Below are 17604 nucleotides of genomic sequence, written 5' to 3'. Positions count from 1 at the left end.
GGGGTCTATTGTCGTACCCATTCCTAGCGCAGTCTTTCCCACCACTAGTTGGAGGGGAATCGGAATATTAAAAAAAAAGAAAATTACGAGTGTCAACGGTCATAATGTCAAAGTTTAGACTATATCTTGACTTTTCCAAAGTGCTTGTAAACTAAGCCTAATTGAAATAATGAATATTGACTTAACTTTACTACTACTACTAGCATATTATGTTTTTTTGCTTATGTTTTTTCAGTCTTACTAAATAAAGTAATATAAAATTCTGACTTTTAAATGCCATTTATTTTCAAAAGTAAAAGAAAATATCTCTTTATATTTCATATCAATTCCTTTGCTCGTATATGCGCAAAATATGACGAACTATCTCGTTCTGTACCTGGCATTAACATATTTTTCAATTCTTATAATGTCTTTGAAAAAAAAACTCACCGATCATCTATCGGAGCCGTGATAGCTCAGTGGATATGACCCCTGCCTTTGATTCCGGAGGGTGTGGGTTCGAATCCGGTCCGGGGCATGCACCTCCAACTTTTCAGTTGTGTGTATTTTAAGAAATTAAATATCACGTGTCTCAAACGGTGAAGGAAAACTGCACACCAGAGAATTTTCTTAATTCTCTGCGTGTGTGAAATCTACCAATTGGGCCAGTGTGGTGGACTATTGGCCTAATCCCTCGCATTCTGAGAGGAGATTCGAGCTCAGAAGTGAGCCAAATATGGGTTGATGATGATGAGCTATTTATATAAATTTTAAATATTAAATAAAAAATATACTTAGTAGTTTTAGAGATTTTTTTTTCAACGACTAGTTTACCCTTGATAGTAATCTCACCTGATGGTTAGTGTCGATGCAGTTTAAGATGGAAGTGGGCTAACTTGGCAGAGGTAAAACTTTTTATTTTTTTATTCGGAGGATGAAAATCCACACCCCTTTCGGTTTCTAAACGACATCGCACCGGAACGCTAAATCGCTTGATGGTACGCCTTTGTCGGTAGGGTGGTAACTAGCCACGGCCGAAGCCTCCCACCAGAACAAAATATTAATATATATTTAATTATTGTACCCATACTTTATTTTTTTAGGAGATTATCATCATTAGACAAAGAAAAACAGTACAAAATTTTCTTTGTGAAAATACACATTGTAAATCTGTGTACAAGGTTTTTTACATGTTGGAAGATAATCATGGCATTTGGGACTCGAACCCCGGACCTCATGATAAGCCCAAGAGTAGAGCAGTTAAACAATGGTTATTGGTCTAAAAGGGCCTTCCATTACTGTGGTAAGGCTTTTATATTCTTTTATAACTCGCTACTCGCTCTTTATGGCTAATTTGTCCCATCCCGCCTCATGCATACTAATTCACGGACCGCAGTATCAGGCGAAACCCAAAATTAAATTTAGGATAAGGCTACAGAGTTATGATGTTTATTATCAAAAACAGCATACCAAATAGATTAGATGAATGTATTTCATTTTTAATTTTAATAAAAAATATTCTTTATACGGATATACTTGGCAGGTCGACGCCCCGCGGTTTTACTCGTGGAGTTCTTGTTTCCGTGAGAATATGAAGATAAAACATAGTCTATGACATTCATAAATAACGTGGTTTTCTGATGATGAAATAAATTATAAAATCCGTTGGGTAGATCTAGAGATTACCACCTAAAATACCACGACATTCTTTTTAAAAGGAATTAAGAAAATATTTAATTAATACCCAGGATAATAGGTAGATTATTAGCAAAAGTTAGCTTAAGTTCTTTATTGTATTCTTTCTCAACATAAAAAAAATTCCAAGCATGTAATTGGATGTTTTAAGTAGAGAAAAATTAATTTAACCCCAAAAATAGAGCTCTGTGTATTTGTTTTAGCAGCGACGCGACTGTAGGCAGTGTATCACATAAAATTTTTTTATCAAACTTAATATTTAAATAGATGGATAGCTTTTTTTTCAATTTTTTTATTGAGAAAGAATACAATAACTTAAGCTAAATTATCCTAATAACTATACAAATCATGCCCACGTGGAATGGTGGCAAGAATACTGGCTGCATTTCCGCGCTGGACAGCCAGTCTGATCCTTTGCGCAAAAAATGAGCCAGCCCTTGTCACTAGTCGAGGCAACTAGCCGCGGTGAAATGATTCGGTAAAATTTTTTGGATAGCTTGCAGTATCTAGTTATATTTGAGTCCGGGAAACTAATAAAAGCGTTAATTCGAGAGTTACCCCACCGAGGATAACTAACGTTTAACGAAATGATTAAGGAAATCGGAAAAATCTCGTATTTTCCCCTAAACGATCAATTAAACTGGGACCAATTCACGGGTCCTCAAGATCGATCTCGAAATCCCCTCATCCCTCTTCAAACGCTCTCAAAACAAAGGGACAAGCTATTTAGAAAAATGTTGTGACATTTTTGGATTAATTTTTTTTACGTAAAGTGATTGAAAAGTAACATTCCGTTTTTTATTGGTTAAATATTAAATATCTTCTGACTGACATGTGTTTTATTAAATGTCTAACTTTATTATATTTTAAGACTTCCCTTGTTTGTTTTGTTTTGACCTGAGTTTGATTTTCACCTCAACGGTATTAATAATATAAATACACGCGTTAAAACCTTATAAAAGAAAACGGTTAAAACATGTGACGATTTACTTTACATAGGTCATCATCTACAAAGAAGAATTCCTCAGTGCCTGGATTCCTCAGTCCTCGAAGACAAAAGTCTTCGAACAATGCGTGTTGCCAGATGACCTATGGTTCCGAGACTTGGTCGCCAACTATGGGCCTCATAAGAAGGCTCAGAGTCACTCAGCGGGCGATGGAACGAGCTACGTTAGGAGTATTTCTGCGTGATCGAATCAGAAATTAGAAGGTCCGCGGAAGTACTAAAGTCACCGACAAGGCTCAACGAGTTGCGAAGCTGAAGTGGCAATAGGCGGGGCAATAGCCGATGGAAGTCCATTGCGATTTATATTATATACAAATAAACATACAGGTCGAATACAGATCCTCTTTATTTGTAATCGGTTAAAAAAGTTTGATAACATCTGAATGGTTGCGGCAGAATGCAAAGCAAGAGCCCAAACAGAACACTTAAACATAATTTGACAACACGATGAGCTACAAGACGTGACCTATCGCGATTAATAATACTGTGCATTTGTGGTCCAAGTGATGAGATCCAAGTTAGTACAGGAAATCCCTCCCATGGGGTGGCTCAGAAATTGAAAAAGTTTTTGGATTGCATTTTTCTCCTAAACTATAAGTTTTACACTAAAGGTTATTTGACAAAAAATGTAGAAGACATTCTTATCTACAATTAATGTCACTAAGGTACTATCGTACGACTTTAAATACGGAAGGTAGGTAGCGCTGAATTTGCTTGAAATGTGTTTTGTAGCATTTAGTATGTAAATAATTATTTTACAACTAAAGTACAAATGACAAAGTTGTTCCTCTCAAAAAAACCTACAACATTTAATTGAATTTTTATTTGTCAGACTTACCGTTTTAAAGTTTTTTAAAAAATCTCGAGTCATGTAATCCTTTTAGTCATATTTCCTAGATTTCCTGTACTAAATTCAAATAAAGATTCAAATCACTTTATTATAAAACTCGGCTAGAACACGAAGTCGGAGTATACACAGTACAACAGTTCGGCTCTGCCGTCGCAAGAACCAAGTCATGATTAAGAGCCCAACGTGGCTTCGAAACTACTCGGGCATACTCTTACGTTATGTCTTGTGAGTTTAAGTCATGTTTTATAAATAACACTCAAAAATTCTAAAATAAAATTCAAATTGGTTTGTTACAAGATGATTGAATTAAAATCAGTTTTTTCATAAATATCATTAGGAGCACTTTAAAAAAACGTTATTTTGCAAAAGTTCTAAAATAATTAATTTTAAATTATTTTAGTATTTATAAACTATTTATAAATACTGGCTTTTCTCTCGGGATGGGATGACGTTGTTCTTGCAAACAAACAAATTAATAAAATTATTCAGTAATGACACAATTAATAAACATCATATAGAATTAAAAATGAAATAATTATTACAATTATTTAGCGTTCCGGTACGATCAAGAAACAGTTAGGGGTGTAGATTTTCATCCTACTTCTAATAAATTTGCTTGCTTCCATCTTATATTGCATGATTACTTACCATCTTCTAAAAAATAATAATAAAATTGAAATAAAAAAAACAATATTATGTTCTCCAACAATCTATTAATTAAGAAATCGCTAACTCTTGTAACTTGCACTGCCTAAACATGTAACTCTTACAAGCCTGCGTTTTGAAACATTTTCAGTTTCAATCAATATCCCAGTTCGTGCAGACACATATTCTCATAATAATAATCATTTGTAAAACGCTAAGAGCTCTTGTACATTACCACCGACCTGAATCCGAGATAATATGGTAGTCTTAATGTCGTACCTTTTTTTTCTATTCTTTACAAGTTAGCCCTTGACTACAATCTCACCTGATGGTAAGTGATGATGCAGTCAAGATGGAAGCGGGCTAACTTGTGAGAAGGAGGATGAAAATCCATTAGTAGTCAAGTAGCCAAGGGCTAACTTTTTTTTTTTTTTTTTTTAACTTATAGAGAATTAAAAAAAAAAAACTTTATTGGGTAGGTACTACGGCGGTTCCCAAACCAAAACAAAAGGTAAGAAATGAGCCGTCACGGGACGCCTGGTAGATTTGAAACATCGACATTATTTTGTAAAATCGCAAAATCGAACATAACCTAGAAAACAGGGTAGCGACACTGGCGACCTTCATTGACATAGAAGGCGCCTTCGACAGAACAACTTTTACGAGCATAGACCAATCCTTGGAAAGATACAAAGTACCTCTGACTCTGAGGAGATGGATAAACGCACTCCTAAAACAAAGAATTATACAAATAGACATAAACGGCAAAACACACGGCCTAGTGGCCAAAGGCTGCCCCCAAGGTGGCGTCTTATCGCCGCTCCTGTGGAACATGGTGGTGGACGACCTGATAAGGAAATTAAACGCCAAAGGGTACACCACGATAAGATACGCTGATGATATAACAATCCTTATCAGCGGAAAACATGAAAACACACTGTGCAACATAATGCAAAATGCACTCAAACTAATAGAAAAATGGTGCACAGACAACGAACTATCTGTAAACCCAAAGAAAACGGAACTGATACTTTTCACAAACAAGAGGAAGCCCGACCTCAATAGACTACCAAAACTATTCAATACAACCCTAAATCTATCCACTGAGGTAAAATATTTAGGGGTAATAATGGATCAAAAACTGAACTGGAAAAAACACATAGAAACAAAGATTCAAAGATCAACTACAATCCTGACCCAATGCAAACGCATGATAGGGAAGACCTGGGGCCTTAAACCTCACATAGTGAAATGGCTCTACGAAACAGTTGTAAGAAGCTCCATGACCTATGCCTGCGTAATCTGGTGGCCTAGGACACTCCTAATAACAAGTCAGCAAGAACTACAAAAGTTCCAGAGGCAAGCATGTCTAGCAATAACAGGCAGCATGAGTACAACACCCACAACCGCATTAGAGGTAATACTGGGAATACCACCCCTTCACCTCCGCATCAAAGAGGAAGCAGTATTGACAGCCCTCAGGCTAAAATCTAGTGGGCAATGGAAAGACACAAACACAGGCCACGCAAGCCTATTAACGAAAGAAAAGGCAAACCATCCACAATTAGAGTGGTTATGCGACAAAACGGGAAAACAACACCTGATGGACAAGAAATACAAAATCATCATAGATGACGCGGAAACAAGACCGAATGTGAACACAGTAGAAGTGTACACAGATGGATCAAAAACAAATTTAGGAACAGGTACTGGAGTCTACTGCCCAGAATTCAACATAAACATCACACAAGCATTGGGTAAGAACAACTCCGTTTTCCAGGCGGAGTGCGTTGGAATCACAATTGCGGCCATAGCAATGAACGCAAGAAAGGTAACAAACTTTAACATTAACATTTGCAGTGACAGTCAGGCAGTACTAAAAGCTCTAAAAAAGCACACGACCTCTTCAAAACTTATCTCAGACTGTCATTTAGCACTAACCAACTTAACAAAAACAAACAACGTTACACTAAAATGGGTGAAGGGTCACACAGGTAATGACAGGGCAGACGAACTGGCACGCAAAGGCACAACACTGAAGGTTGCTGGACCACTTCCAATGGTACCAATACCCTACAGTGAGTACAAAACATGGCTCCGCAAGGAGACACGAATGTCACACGATCAGTCATGGGCAGAGACTAATGAATGCAAACACACAAAACAGGTTCTTCCAAGACTCGACTCACGTTTGACCACAAAACTACTTAAACTAAACCGTAGCAAACTTAAAACTGTTACCGAACTAATGACAGGACACTGTTCACTAAACAAACACCTTTCGGTTCTAGGTATAACCGACAGCCCTCTTTGCAGAGCATGCATGCAGGGCCGGACCGTCCATACGGCGAACGGAGCGGTCGCTCCAGGCGCCAAATCCTAGGGGGCGCCGAAATGGTAAAGACAAGATCGAAAAGAAATTTATTTCTTTTCGATCGTCTATATTTAAAGCGAAGAGATGAACGCGACGTGCGCGAATTTACTTCTAATAGAGGCGTCTTTCTTAACCTATGGTGCAGGGAGTGCGTTGATTTTAACCCGGGTATATACAGGTAATAGAGGGCGCTAGGGTGATGATTGCACCCGGGCGCTACGTGAGCTAGAGAGTCTTTACCTATAGTGCAGGGGGTGCGTTACACCCGGGTGCCGCGAAAATCTTAGGGGCGCCCAAGCGCCACTTGCCGCGCGGGTTCTATAGGTACTAGGGGGCGCTAGGGTGATGATTGCACCCGGGCACTACGTGATCGAGAGACGTTATTGTGCCTGATTTTCAATTGGTCTGAGTATGGTCAAAATCTTCGCGTTCCATAAGTTCTTAGCCTAAGTAAACCAGGAAACTACAAAGCTATAATTTTTTAGTTAATTTATTTTTCAACTTTATTTAGAGCTCAATACACTTATTTTGTAGGTCTGGAAACTTTTCTATACCAGCTATTTCTTTTTCTTTAAACTCGTAGAAAATGCATAGACCACTTTCATAAAAATTTTGAACTCGATAAATGCTTTTTCTAGCTACGGAAATAGATAAAAGTCTGATGGAGACGAGATTAGATCATATGAATATGGTGGTAAGGTAAGAATTCTGAATTATCCTGATGAAACAAAACTTTTCTTCTCAATGACCATGGCTATTTTTCTTTAATTTGTCCTCTGAAACATCGCAGCAGATTTCACTATTAAGCAGAGTTTATATTTACGCCTTTTTTTAGTAATCCACCGTAATTACATCTCGCGAATCTCAAAAAACTAAGGCCATTACTTTTCCAACACGCAAAACCGCTTCTGCCTTTTTGGAACATTGGATCCTGGTCGTGTCCACTTTTTAGACTGTACTTTTGTTTCTGGAGTAAAGTAATATACTCAGGTTTTAACCATGGTCACAAAATATACAAAAAAATATCTGCCTCAAACAACTCCAAGCAGTTGCGAAAATTCGTCAGTCGATCGCGTATTTGTTCAACTCAAAGAAGCCAAGGCGATTATGTGATGTTTGCCAATTGCTGTTGAGATGCCAATAGTGTCAGCTATCTTCCTAAAAGTCAATCTATCTATCTATCTATTACTATAATAAAAGAGTAGAAATGTCTGTACTTTTCCCAAATTTAACTAAAATCAAGTTAGAGCAATTAGAAATGAGCAATTGAATACGAAAACATTTTTTTTGACTTTCTTGCCTGTCTGTCTGTCTATCTGTCTGTCTGCCCTTCTGTCTGTATGTTCGCGCTATTCTCTGGTTCTACTGAACGGATTTTGATGCGGTTTTCAACAATAGATTAAGCATAGTCCAGGGCAACATATAGGCTTTGTTTCATTAAGATCGGGCCGGCCTTCGGCCGGGGGTTTGTAATAGGGCTTTCGACTGTGGCTATGGCTGGGCATTTTACCCAAGCGCAAAAAACGCGCGAACTTTATTCTACACCGGCCAAAGGCCGAATAAAGTTCACGATATATACGAAGGCCCTAATTCACCTTCAGTTTTTAACATGACTTCATAAATGTTTTTTTTTTTGCTAAACCTTTCTTCTTCAAGTTCTTCATTGCAGTGATTAAGTTTATTATTAAGATTAAGATACTCGTTTCTTTTTCATGTTAAAAAATTTGATTTAATGTTTGACGGGATCGCGCGCGTAACGAATGCAAATGAATGCATAAAATTTTATTCTATTAATATAGCTATACATTGAATAATGTAACTTTAACATAAGGGTAATTTAAAAAAAAAATAATAAAAAAGAACAACCGACCTTAAAATCATAAAAAAGTTTCCATTAAATTAAAAGCGAAACATAACATCGTATGTGCTACCTTCTGATCAGTTTGAAGGCGGTACCAAGTTAGTGCTGTGTTAATTAAAGCCGTATCTGAAAGAAGTATCTGAAAATCCAGTTAAAATCTTTATGATTTAAACGGCTTGAATCGAATCGAAATCGAACGGTCGAATTGAGAAACCTCCTCCTTTTTTTGAAGTCGGTTAAAAATGTATGACATTCCGATATAAATTAGGCTACGAACTTTTCAAACGTCCCTAGTATATAATGTTAGGAGCAAACAGGAAAGGCGCCATAATTGGATCTCGCTCCATTCTAAAATTTACCTCGGTCCGGCGCTGCATGCATGGAGGAAGAGGAAACCCCGATACATGTTATGCTTAGATGCAGAGGTGTATCTGAACAACGCGCAGCACACATTGGATCCCCAGCAACACTCCATGAGGCGTTCGGCGACCTGGGCGGCCTGCTAAGCTTCTGGAGCGAGCTCGGTTGGCTGGAGTGACTCCGGCGGGGACCAGCACCGAAGGGACCTACGTACAACGGCCAAACCTTAGTGGCCAAGTGCGGATAAGGCCCAGGAAGAAAAGAAGAAGAAGAAGAAGATTATTTTGTAAATTGAAGTCACAGTCACAGATGAGTGAATATACCATCATAAAGCGTGGCGACGCATCGCCACGGCATGCGTTGCAATGCCAGAAATTTTTTAACGGTTTTACGTCCGGCTATAGATGTTTCACATCAAAAACAGCCTAATTATCACATCACAGGCTTATTGTTCTGATACATTTTTGTCACATTGATGTACCTACAAAAATAAACAATAGGCACTGATTTTTACCTTCCAATTCTATTCAAGGCATGAAATAAACTCAAAATGAATTGCGTGGGGCACATTTAATACACTAGATATATATTGTCGTAAATAAACCAGTTTGCGTCCTGATTTTGCCATTCACACTGTGAATCGGCCAATTTGGCAGCAACTGACCTCCTATTGTGCGAAGACGGGAGGAACTTTATAAGGTTTCGGTCTCGGAGTGAATTTTATACGTTTTGAGACGTTTTGTTCGCTTTCCCGAATACAGTTCCCTTTTGCTGCCGATTTTTAACCGATTTCAAAAAAAGGATGGTTCTCCATTCGATGCGTATGTTTTTTTAAATGTTTGTTACCTCATAACTTTGTCATTTATTAACCAATTTTGAAAATTCTTTTTGTGTTTGAAAGAGTATACTTGCAGATCGGTCCCATTTGATTTTTACGATAATCCGTTCAGTAATTTTGTGTTACAATCAAAATTTATTTATTTATTTATTTATTATCATCATAACTTAAAACTAGCCTTACAGGTATCACCTAATTCGCTAGCTTAGTACTATATTATAAATCTAAAACTTAATTCTATTTACCTATATACATTACAATTAATATTACCTACTTAGTATAACAAATACACCACTCAGCAATCGTTGTGAGTTCACTCAGAGTACAAGAGAAGATGTCGATGTTTTCAGCTACGACGTTCAGAGTGCGAAGTGCGCACGTCAACGGAGCTTTTTTGGCTAAAATAGTACGTCCGCTCGGTACTACCAGCCGCTGAGGCTTGCGTCTCCGCGACACGTAACGGTCCGGGACGTTTAGACTCACCTGCATACCTACCATCAACTATAATAGCGACTCAACTGCAGACCTAAACTGAACTGCTACGATTTTTCGTACCACGAAGTCCTATATCCGACCAATTGACGCTGAAGCGAAAAATAACCTAAACTGAGTCGCTAACGGAATCCATTCATACGGTTTCTCGTACTATGAAGTCATCTTGTAACCTAAACTGAATCGTTAAGCTGTCAAACTGAGCCGACCAAATAAAGTTACTTATATTGTGGCTGGAACTGAATCGTTTTCACGTATTTTACTTATAATTGATTAAAAATTAATAAATTAGTATTAGTATTGGTAAATAAATAATTTCTGGAAGCTTGTAGTGATGTTTGATAAATAATACTTTTCGATTTTATGAAAAACGATAGTGAAATAAATAGTAAGTACGAGTAAACAAAGACGACGCTTCATTTGGAAACAAAAGGATCCTTTGTTTAATTTATAGTGGATGTCTATAGAAGTGGTGCTAATTTTATAAGCCGTATGTGCGTTAACAAAAAAGTGCGTAATGTGGTGCAGTGTATTTAGTAAAGTAATTAAAATGCAATGCGTGTAGCAGGTAAGTGCAGTGTATTAATAAAAAATAGGTACATTGTGCATTCTGTGCCAGACAAAAGTTTCATAAAATAATATATATTTAAACAACTTTTTGACAAAATATTAGGGCCAAATGTTCTGGCTTAAGAAGTGTAAACATAGATGTGGAGAACTACCTCTAAGTCTCGTGTTTCTCTGTAAAAAATACCCCTTGAAATTCTTGTATTGAAGTGGTAGGTAGGTACTTCTGTCAGTCCACCTACACTGCGTAATAAATCGTAACTGATATTAAACTAACAGCATACATTGTTTGTTAAGTAATTTAACTATAATATTAAAGATAAACTAACAATTTTAAGTTAAAACCAAAATAAATTCAAAGTTCGCGCTTTTCTTTTGACTTTTTGTAGCGTTGTCTCTCTCAAACATATTGCAATTCAACCGCAGATCAGAGACAAATGTCGATCATTCATTCACAATAGACGATTCAAATGCTATTCAGTTTAGGAGATGTCATGGTACGAATTAAAAGCGATTCAATATAGGCACCGAAGTTGAATAGCGTCGGATTTGGATCGCTAGGTTAAAGTTGATAGTAGCCCTCCTGTACTAGTACCTCCGCATTATACACCTTTCCTCTTAAGAGTTTAAAGATATATAACACGAGTGCCAGTTCCCTCCTAACCCGCAGTTCATTATATCCGACCATACCTAGTATAAATAACGTTGGGTACATTAATGGATAGTATGGGTATACCCCATACAATAACTGAAATAGGTGAATAACTGAAATAGGTGAACACAATTGCCACTATTGTGCCGTTTACGGTCATTAAGCTGGGACGTACGAATACTAGAAATAGAAAAATAAAATCATTTTCGCATTTTTTTTTGTGAAAAAGATTTTGTTTGTAATCTATACTAATCAATTATAAAGATGAAGAGTTTGTTTGTTTGATTGAACGCGCTAATCTCAGGAACTACTGGTCCGATTTGAAAAATTCTTACAGTGTTAGATAGCCCATTTATCAAGGAAGGCTCTAGGCTATATATTATCCCCGTATTCTTACGGGAATGGAAACCACGCGGGTGAAACTGCGCAGAGACAAGACAGACGACATATGCGAACGTAAGACAGACTTACTTTCGCATATAATACTACAATGAATTATTTCCGGTAACATTACAGGCACAGGTGCTGTAACACCTACTTGTCAGATTGACGTCATGAATTAGGTACTCGTGCTAATGACGTCATCTTACCACAAAAGACTTCAGATCAAAAACAACACAGCATTTCGATCTCGCACACCACTTTATCTGAGTACGTACTATTTTTATTACAGTCGTAAAGTTTTATCACCCACCCCTGGGTGAGGGGTAAAAATTGTGGGTTGTTGCTAAGTGGTTACGGTTAAGGCTGTATGTTGTTTAACCAACTAATCTATACTAATATTACTAAAGAGGCAACGTATGTGGTGTTATAGAAGATTAGCGTACGCCCGCGACTTCGTCCACGTGGAATTCAGTTTTTCACAAATCCCACGGGAACCATGGATTTTTCCGGGATGAAAAGTAGCTTATCGCTTGATGTCGTCAGTCCACCTGGTGGGGGGTCGACCAACACTGCGCTTTCTAATGCGGGGTCACTATTCTAGCACTTTGGGACCCCAACGTCCATCGGTTCTTCAAAGTATGTGCCCCGCCCATTGCCACTTCAGTTTCGCAACTGGTTGAGCTATGTCGGCGACTTTGGTTCTTCTACGGAACTCCTCATTTCTGATTCGATCACACAGAGATACTCCTAACTTAGCTTGTTCCATCGTCCCGTGTGACTCCTCATGTGAATCTTTATTAAAATACACTAATCAATTAAACATTTACCGTTAAAAGCTTTGTACAGAAATTTGAATTTCTAAAATTAATATCTCGTGAATTGGAGATGGCTCGACTGTGAAGATTAAGCTAATCCACCCTTAGAGGTAAGTGTGCTTTGTTTTGATCCGCCATTTTGAAACGCTCTCTAAACAATTACACTTAAATTTCAATTTTTTTTTTGAAGCAATTTTAAATATAGGATTTCTTTTAAATAATGCTCTTGTACAGTGATGAATAATATTATTAAAAAAATATATGTACTTAAATTTACTTATAATATTAGGTCCTACAATATTTTTTTATTATCATGAGAGTACATTCTATATAGGTCTATAATTTAACTCATTTTAGTTCCTTTTGGTTATTTATTATTAAGTTTATTTTTCAGTTTAATGTCAGTGTAGGTATTCGTTTAGATTATAAGGCTGTGTTGGCTGTATCCGTGGCGTTACTCAATCTATGGTTCCAACTGAAAATCAGCGCTACGTGTTCAAATTCAAATGGTCACGTAGCATTGTGCTGAGCTGGGGCCATTTTTTGGGTGATGCCACACATCGCAGGATAAGTACATTGTGATAGCCCAGTGGATATGACCTCTGCCTTCGATTCAGAGGGTGTAGATTCGATCCCGGTCCGGAGCATGCACCTTGGACTTTTCAGTTATGTGCATTTTAAGAAATTAAATATCACGTGTCTCAATCGGTGAAGGAAAAACATCGTAAGGAAACTTGTAGACCTGAGAATTTTCTCAATTCTCTACGTGTATGAAGTCTGCCTTCCGTATTGGACCAGCGTGGTGGACTAAGGCCTAACTCCTCTCTTTCTAAGAGGAGACTCGTGCTCAATATTGAGCCGTATATAGATTGATAATCATTATCATCATCATCATCATCATCAACCCATATTCGGCTCACTGCTTAAGCTCTAGTCTCCTCTCAGAATGTGATGGTATATAATAAATGATTTTGAAACCTCAATAGCTCAACGGTAAGAGCGGTCGGACTCATCACCGAAGGGTGGTGGTATTCGATCCTCGCCCCGTTGGTCTATTGTCGTACACACTCCTAGCACAGTCTTTCCCGACTAGTTGGAGGATAATGGGAATATTGGTCATATTATAAATGATATGGCAAATATTCTTTTTTTTTATTTGATTTTTATAGAGTTGCAATCGGAAAAGTTTTTATTTATTATTTATTACAATCAGATGAATATTTAAAGATTAATATTTATTTAAAAAAATCTAAAAGGTAGATCACGATAGATGAAAAGCAGAGTGTAACACGCGGGGCTATACCCATTATAAACTCGGTTTCTATTTAGGCGGCCCTCGCCTTACGGCTCGTGCCCTAAAAATACCTCGTATATAATGGGTCTTTTTAGCCCCTTGTATAACAATCTACCATTTTTTTTAAATAAAATACAATGATTGATAACAAGTTTACCTTATGTAGATGGATGATTTTGGATAAATTGACAGCGCTCTAACCTGAAAAAAGAGAAAAACGATCTCATAATCTTAATTCATTGAACCAGGAACAAATGACCTACAAAATGAGATCAACAGTAAGTCCCATCTTAAACGAGAAAAATCAATATATAGCTCCATTTTACGAGACTCGTAAAACGTGTAATAAATTGTAGCAATACGCTCTTATTAGGAGGATCATCAAACAGACATATTAAAAATATTATATATTTATACGTCTCATATAAGTAATATAATAATTTATGATCTTATCTGGGTCAGGAATAGTGTAAAAGCAAGTTTTTATAGTAGGTAATGTAATGTCCTATAAAATATTTTTAACAAAAAAATTCAACCGACTTCAATATCACAAAAATAAACTAAAAAACGAAAAATAACATCGTATCTACCTTCTGATCACTTTGAAGGCGGTGCCATGCCAGTGGCGTATTAATTAAAGGCTTTTCTCAACACAACTATGTGTGTGCCGCACAACTATTTCGCTCGCTTTTTTTTATTCTTTTTAGATTTGCGCTTGACTACAATCATGCCTAGTGAAAAGCAATGATGAGGTCTAGGTTGGAGCGCGCTTGTCTAGAAAATGCCTATTCACTCTTGCCTTGAAGGTGCACAAATCATAAGTGTTAGGAAACACAGAAGCCGGAAGGGCATTCCACATCTTCGCTGTTTTTATTAGAAACGTCGATGCGAAACGTTTGATGCAAGTCAACTGGATGGATGGATGGACAACAAAAGGATGCCAATTGGCACGGTAAAGATAAAGAGGAGCTAAAGAAGCTGACTTCAATAGTCGGAGAGACATTCAATGAAGATGTTAAGTTATCTAAAATACTCACAACTCTACGGTTAAGGGATCATATAAAGGTCGAAATATCCTAGGTTCGATTCCGGCTTGCTGGAACAATATTATGCTCACTTACGGTTTTATCGAGACCGCGAGAAGTATGCTAGTCTAATCTATACTAATATTATAAAGCTGAACAGTTTGTTTGTTTAAACGCGCTAATCTTAGGAACCACTGGTCCGATTTGAAAAATTCTTTCAGTGTTAGACAGCCCATTTATCGAGGAAGACTAGTCTATATTATCACCATATTCCTACAGGACAGGAACCATGCGGGTGAAACCGCGCGGCGTCAGCTAGTATTATATAAAGAGGTAAAGGTTTGTTGTATTGTAGGCGGTGATCTTGGCGGCCTCCGTGGCGCTGTGGTATGCGCGGTGGATTAACAAAACGGAGGTCCTGGGTTCGATCCCCGGCTGGACCGATTGAGATTTTCTTAATTGACCTAGGTCTGGCTGGTAGGAGGCTTTGGCCGTGGCTAGTTACCACCCTACCGACAAAGACGTACCGCCAAGCGATTTAGCGTTCCGGTACGATGTCGTGTAGAAACCGAAAAGGGGTGTGGATTTTCATCCTCCTCCAAACAAGTTAGCTCGCTTCCATCTTAGACTGTATCATCACTTACCATCAGGTGAGATTGTAGTCAAGGGCTAACTTGTAAAGAATAAAAAAAAAAGATCTCTGCATTTACTGAACCGATTTTGAAAATTCTTTCACAACTAAATAGTCACGTTATTTAAAGTGCCATAGGCTATATTTTCACCGTATCCGCACGATAATTAGAAACTACGCGGGCGAAAATGAGGGACGTTGGCTAGTTTTTTACAATTTGCAGATGTACCAGTAGGTACACAGTAGCGAAAAAATGCTGTTTTGCAAAATATTTTAGTTTTCGTATTTTAGTACTTCCAAAGTACCTACTCTTAGTTCCCAAGTGATACTATTTTTTAAAACTTTATACACTTGGGAAGAGTAATAATTTTAACAAACCACCCACTATGTTGTCTTGATTCAAGTGCAGTTTTACGGCTGCGGGCTTTATGAGCTGTGACAACCCGGGGTGATAAACGTCGAGGGATGCAAAGGATGTAATATGAGCATATGCATCCTTACGTCTTTCTTTTATCTTAATGAAATCTCTAGTATCACACTAATATTATAAAGACAAAAGTTTGTGTGTAAGTATGTTTGTTCCTCTTTTACGGTGCGGCTACTGAAGCGATTTGGCTGAAATTTGGAGTAGAAATAGATTTTACTCTAGATTAACACATGGGCTATTTTTCATCCGGGAAAAATCCATGGTTCCCGCGGGATTTGTGAAAAACTGAATTCCACGCGGACGAAGTCGCGGGCGTTCGCTAGTTTTATATAGGTAATCAATTAAGAGCTTGTAAGGCCCAGGCTTAATGAAACACACGGCTTAGACTTGTAAAAAGACTGTAGACGGATTGCGAAAGTCGGTTTTGTTCTATAAGGTTGTCTAAGTTCCAATCAAAATCAAGATCAAAACAACAAAATATTTGGTCGCTAACTATGGGCCTCATAAGAAGGCTCAGAGTCACACAGCGGGCGATGGAACGAGCTATGTTAGGAGTATCTCTGCGTGATCGAATCAGAAATGAGGAGATCCGCTTGTAAACGTCGAAAGTGGTCTATTTACCTCTTTCTTCTTCTAACATCACATAAAAAGTTATAAGGAAACACAAACACATTGTCCCTTTTTCCATTAAAGCATCGAGCCCTAAAAATAGAGCAAAAACATACCGCATCCATTTAAAAACAGTCTATTCTAATATTATACGCCAATAAATGTTTTATTTAGTACTTACGAATATATAGTACACTTGTAAATTAAAATGTTCTTGATCTAGCTACCCAAAGTACATTTTGTTTGGTGACGCTGTTTTTGTCCTTTGATACTAGACACTCTTTGATAAGATGGTAAAATCGCGAGAAACAGTCAAGTATTGTAATAAATTATTTTAAAAGTTAAACTAACCTAAAATACAGAAAAAAATCTGCTGTATTTAAGAACAAGCTATTGTATTTCAATATTTTTACAAAGTAGTCTAGATTTGAGTGCAGTTTTATGACAGTTTCTTTACGAGCCGCGACAAGTCCGCGCTTTACTGCCGACAGTTGATGTGCGGAAGTGAGCGCTGTTGACACCGTATGGCGCTTTGACTGACTACATCCATTAATTTAAGCGCTACTAGAAATGTTTTAAGTCAAAAGCATGTACGAGCATATGTTTTCTGTGGTACGAGTAAATCATTCTAGACTTCTAAATCTAAAATTGATAGCGCCTTACACAAATGACCATACGACCGCCATTACCAAAGACAATGAACACCATTAAGACATTAGCGTCGCATCTACTGGATCTGTTTCGTGGCGCAGAGTCTATTCTCCAGCTTTTGATTATTATCTACGAACCAATGGAATTAAAAATGTTTCAATTTGATTTACTGCAAGTTACAAATTAAAAACTATATGTATAAAGTTCCTTAAAACATGTCTGACTTCATTTAATTGCAGTCTATTACGAGTATATTTTAATATTCTTACAAAGTAGTCTAGATTTGAGTGCAGTTTTACGACAGTCACGTTACGAGCCGCGACAAGTCCGCGCTTTACTGCCGGCAGTTGATGTGCGGAAGTGAGCGCTGTTGACACCGTATGGCGCTTTGACTGACTACATCCGATAGTTTAAACGCTACTAGTGATGATTTAGTTACAAAAAAAGCA

General features: G+C 37.5%; 2 protein-coding genes across 3 annotated transcripts in view; one reads left to right on the top strand and one right to left on the bottom strand.

Moving 5' to 3' along the window:
- The window catches only part of LOC112043724 (brain tumor protein), a 497062-nt gene that overhangs the window by 381203 nt on the left and 98255 nt on the right, over positions 1-17604 (bottom strand). The window lies entirely within an intron of this gene.
- On the top strand, positions 5008-11850 carry LOC112049958 (putative 115 kDa protein in type-1 retrotransposable element R1DM). The gene is made up of 2 exons (XM_052888547.1): positions 5008-6006; positions 11836-11850. The coding sequence occupies exons 1-2, from the start codon at positions 5008-5010 to the stop codon at positions 11848-11850; spliced, it is 1014 nt and encodes a 337-aa protein (XP_052744507.1).

Source organism: Bicyclus anynana, chromosome 23 (assembly GCF_947172395.1).
Source record: "Bicyclus anynana chromosome 23, ilBicAnyn1.1, whole genome shotgun sequence".
NCBI classification, from domain to species: Eukaryota; Metazoa; Arthropoda; class Insecta; order Lepidoptera; family Nymphalidae; genus Bicyclus; species Bicyclus anynana.
This window is presented reverse-complemented; position numbering and strand designations above follow the sequence as displayed.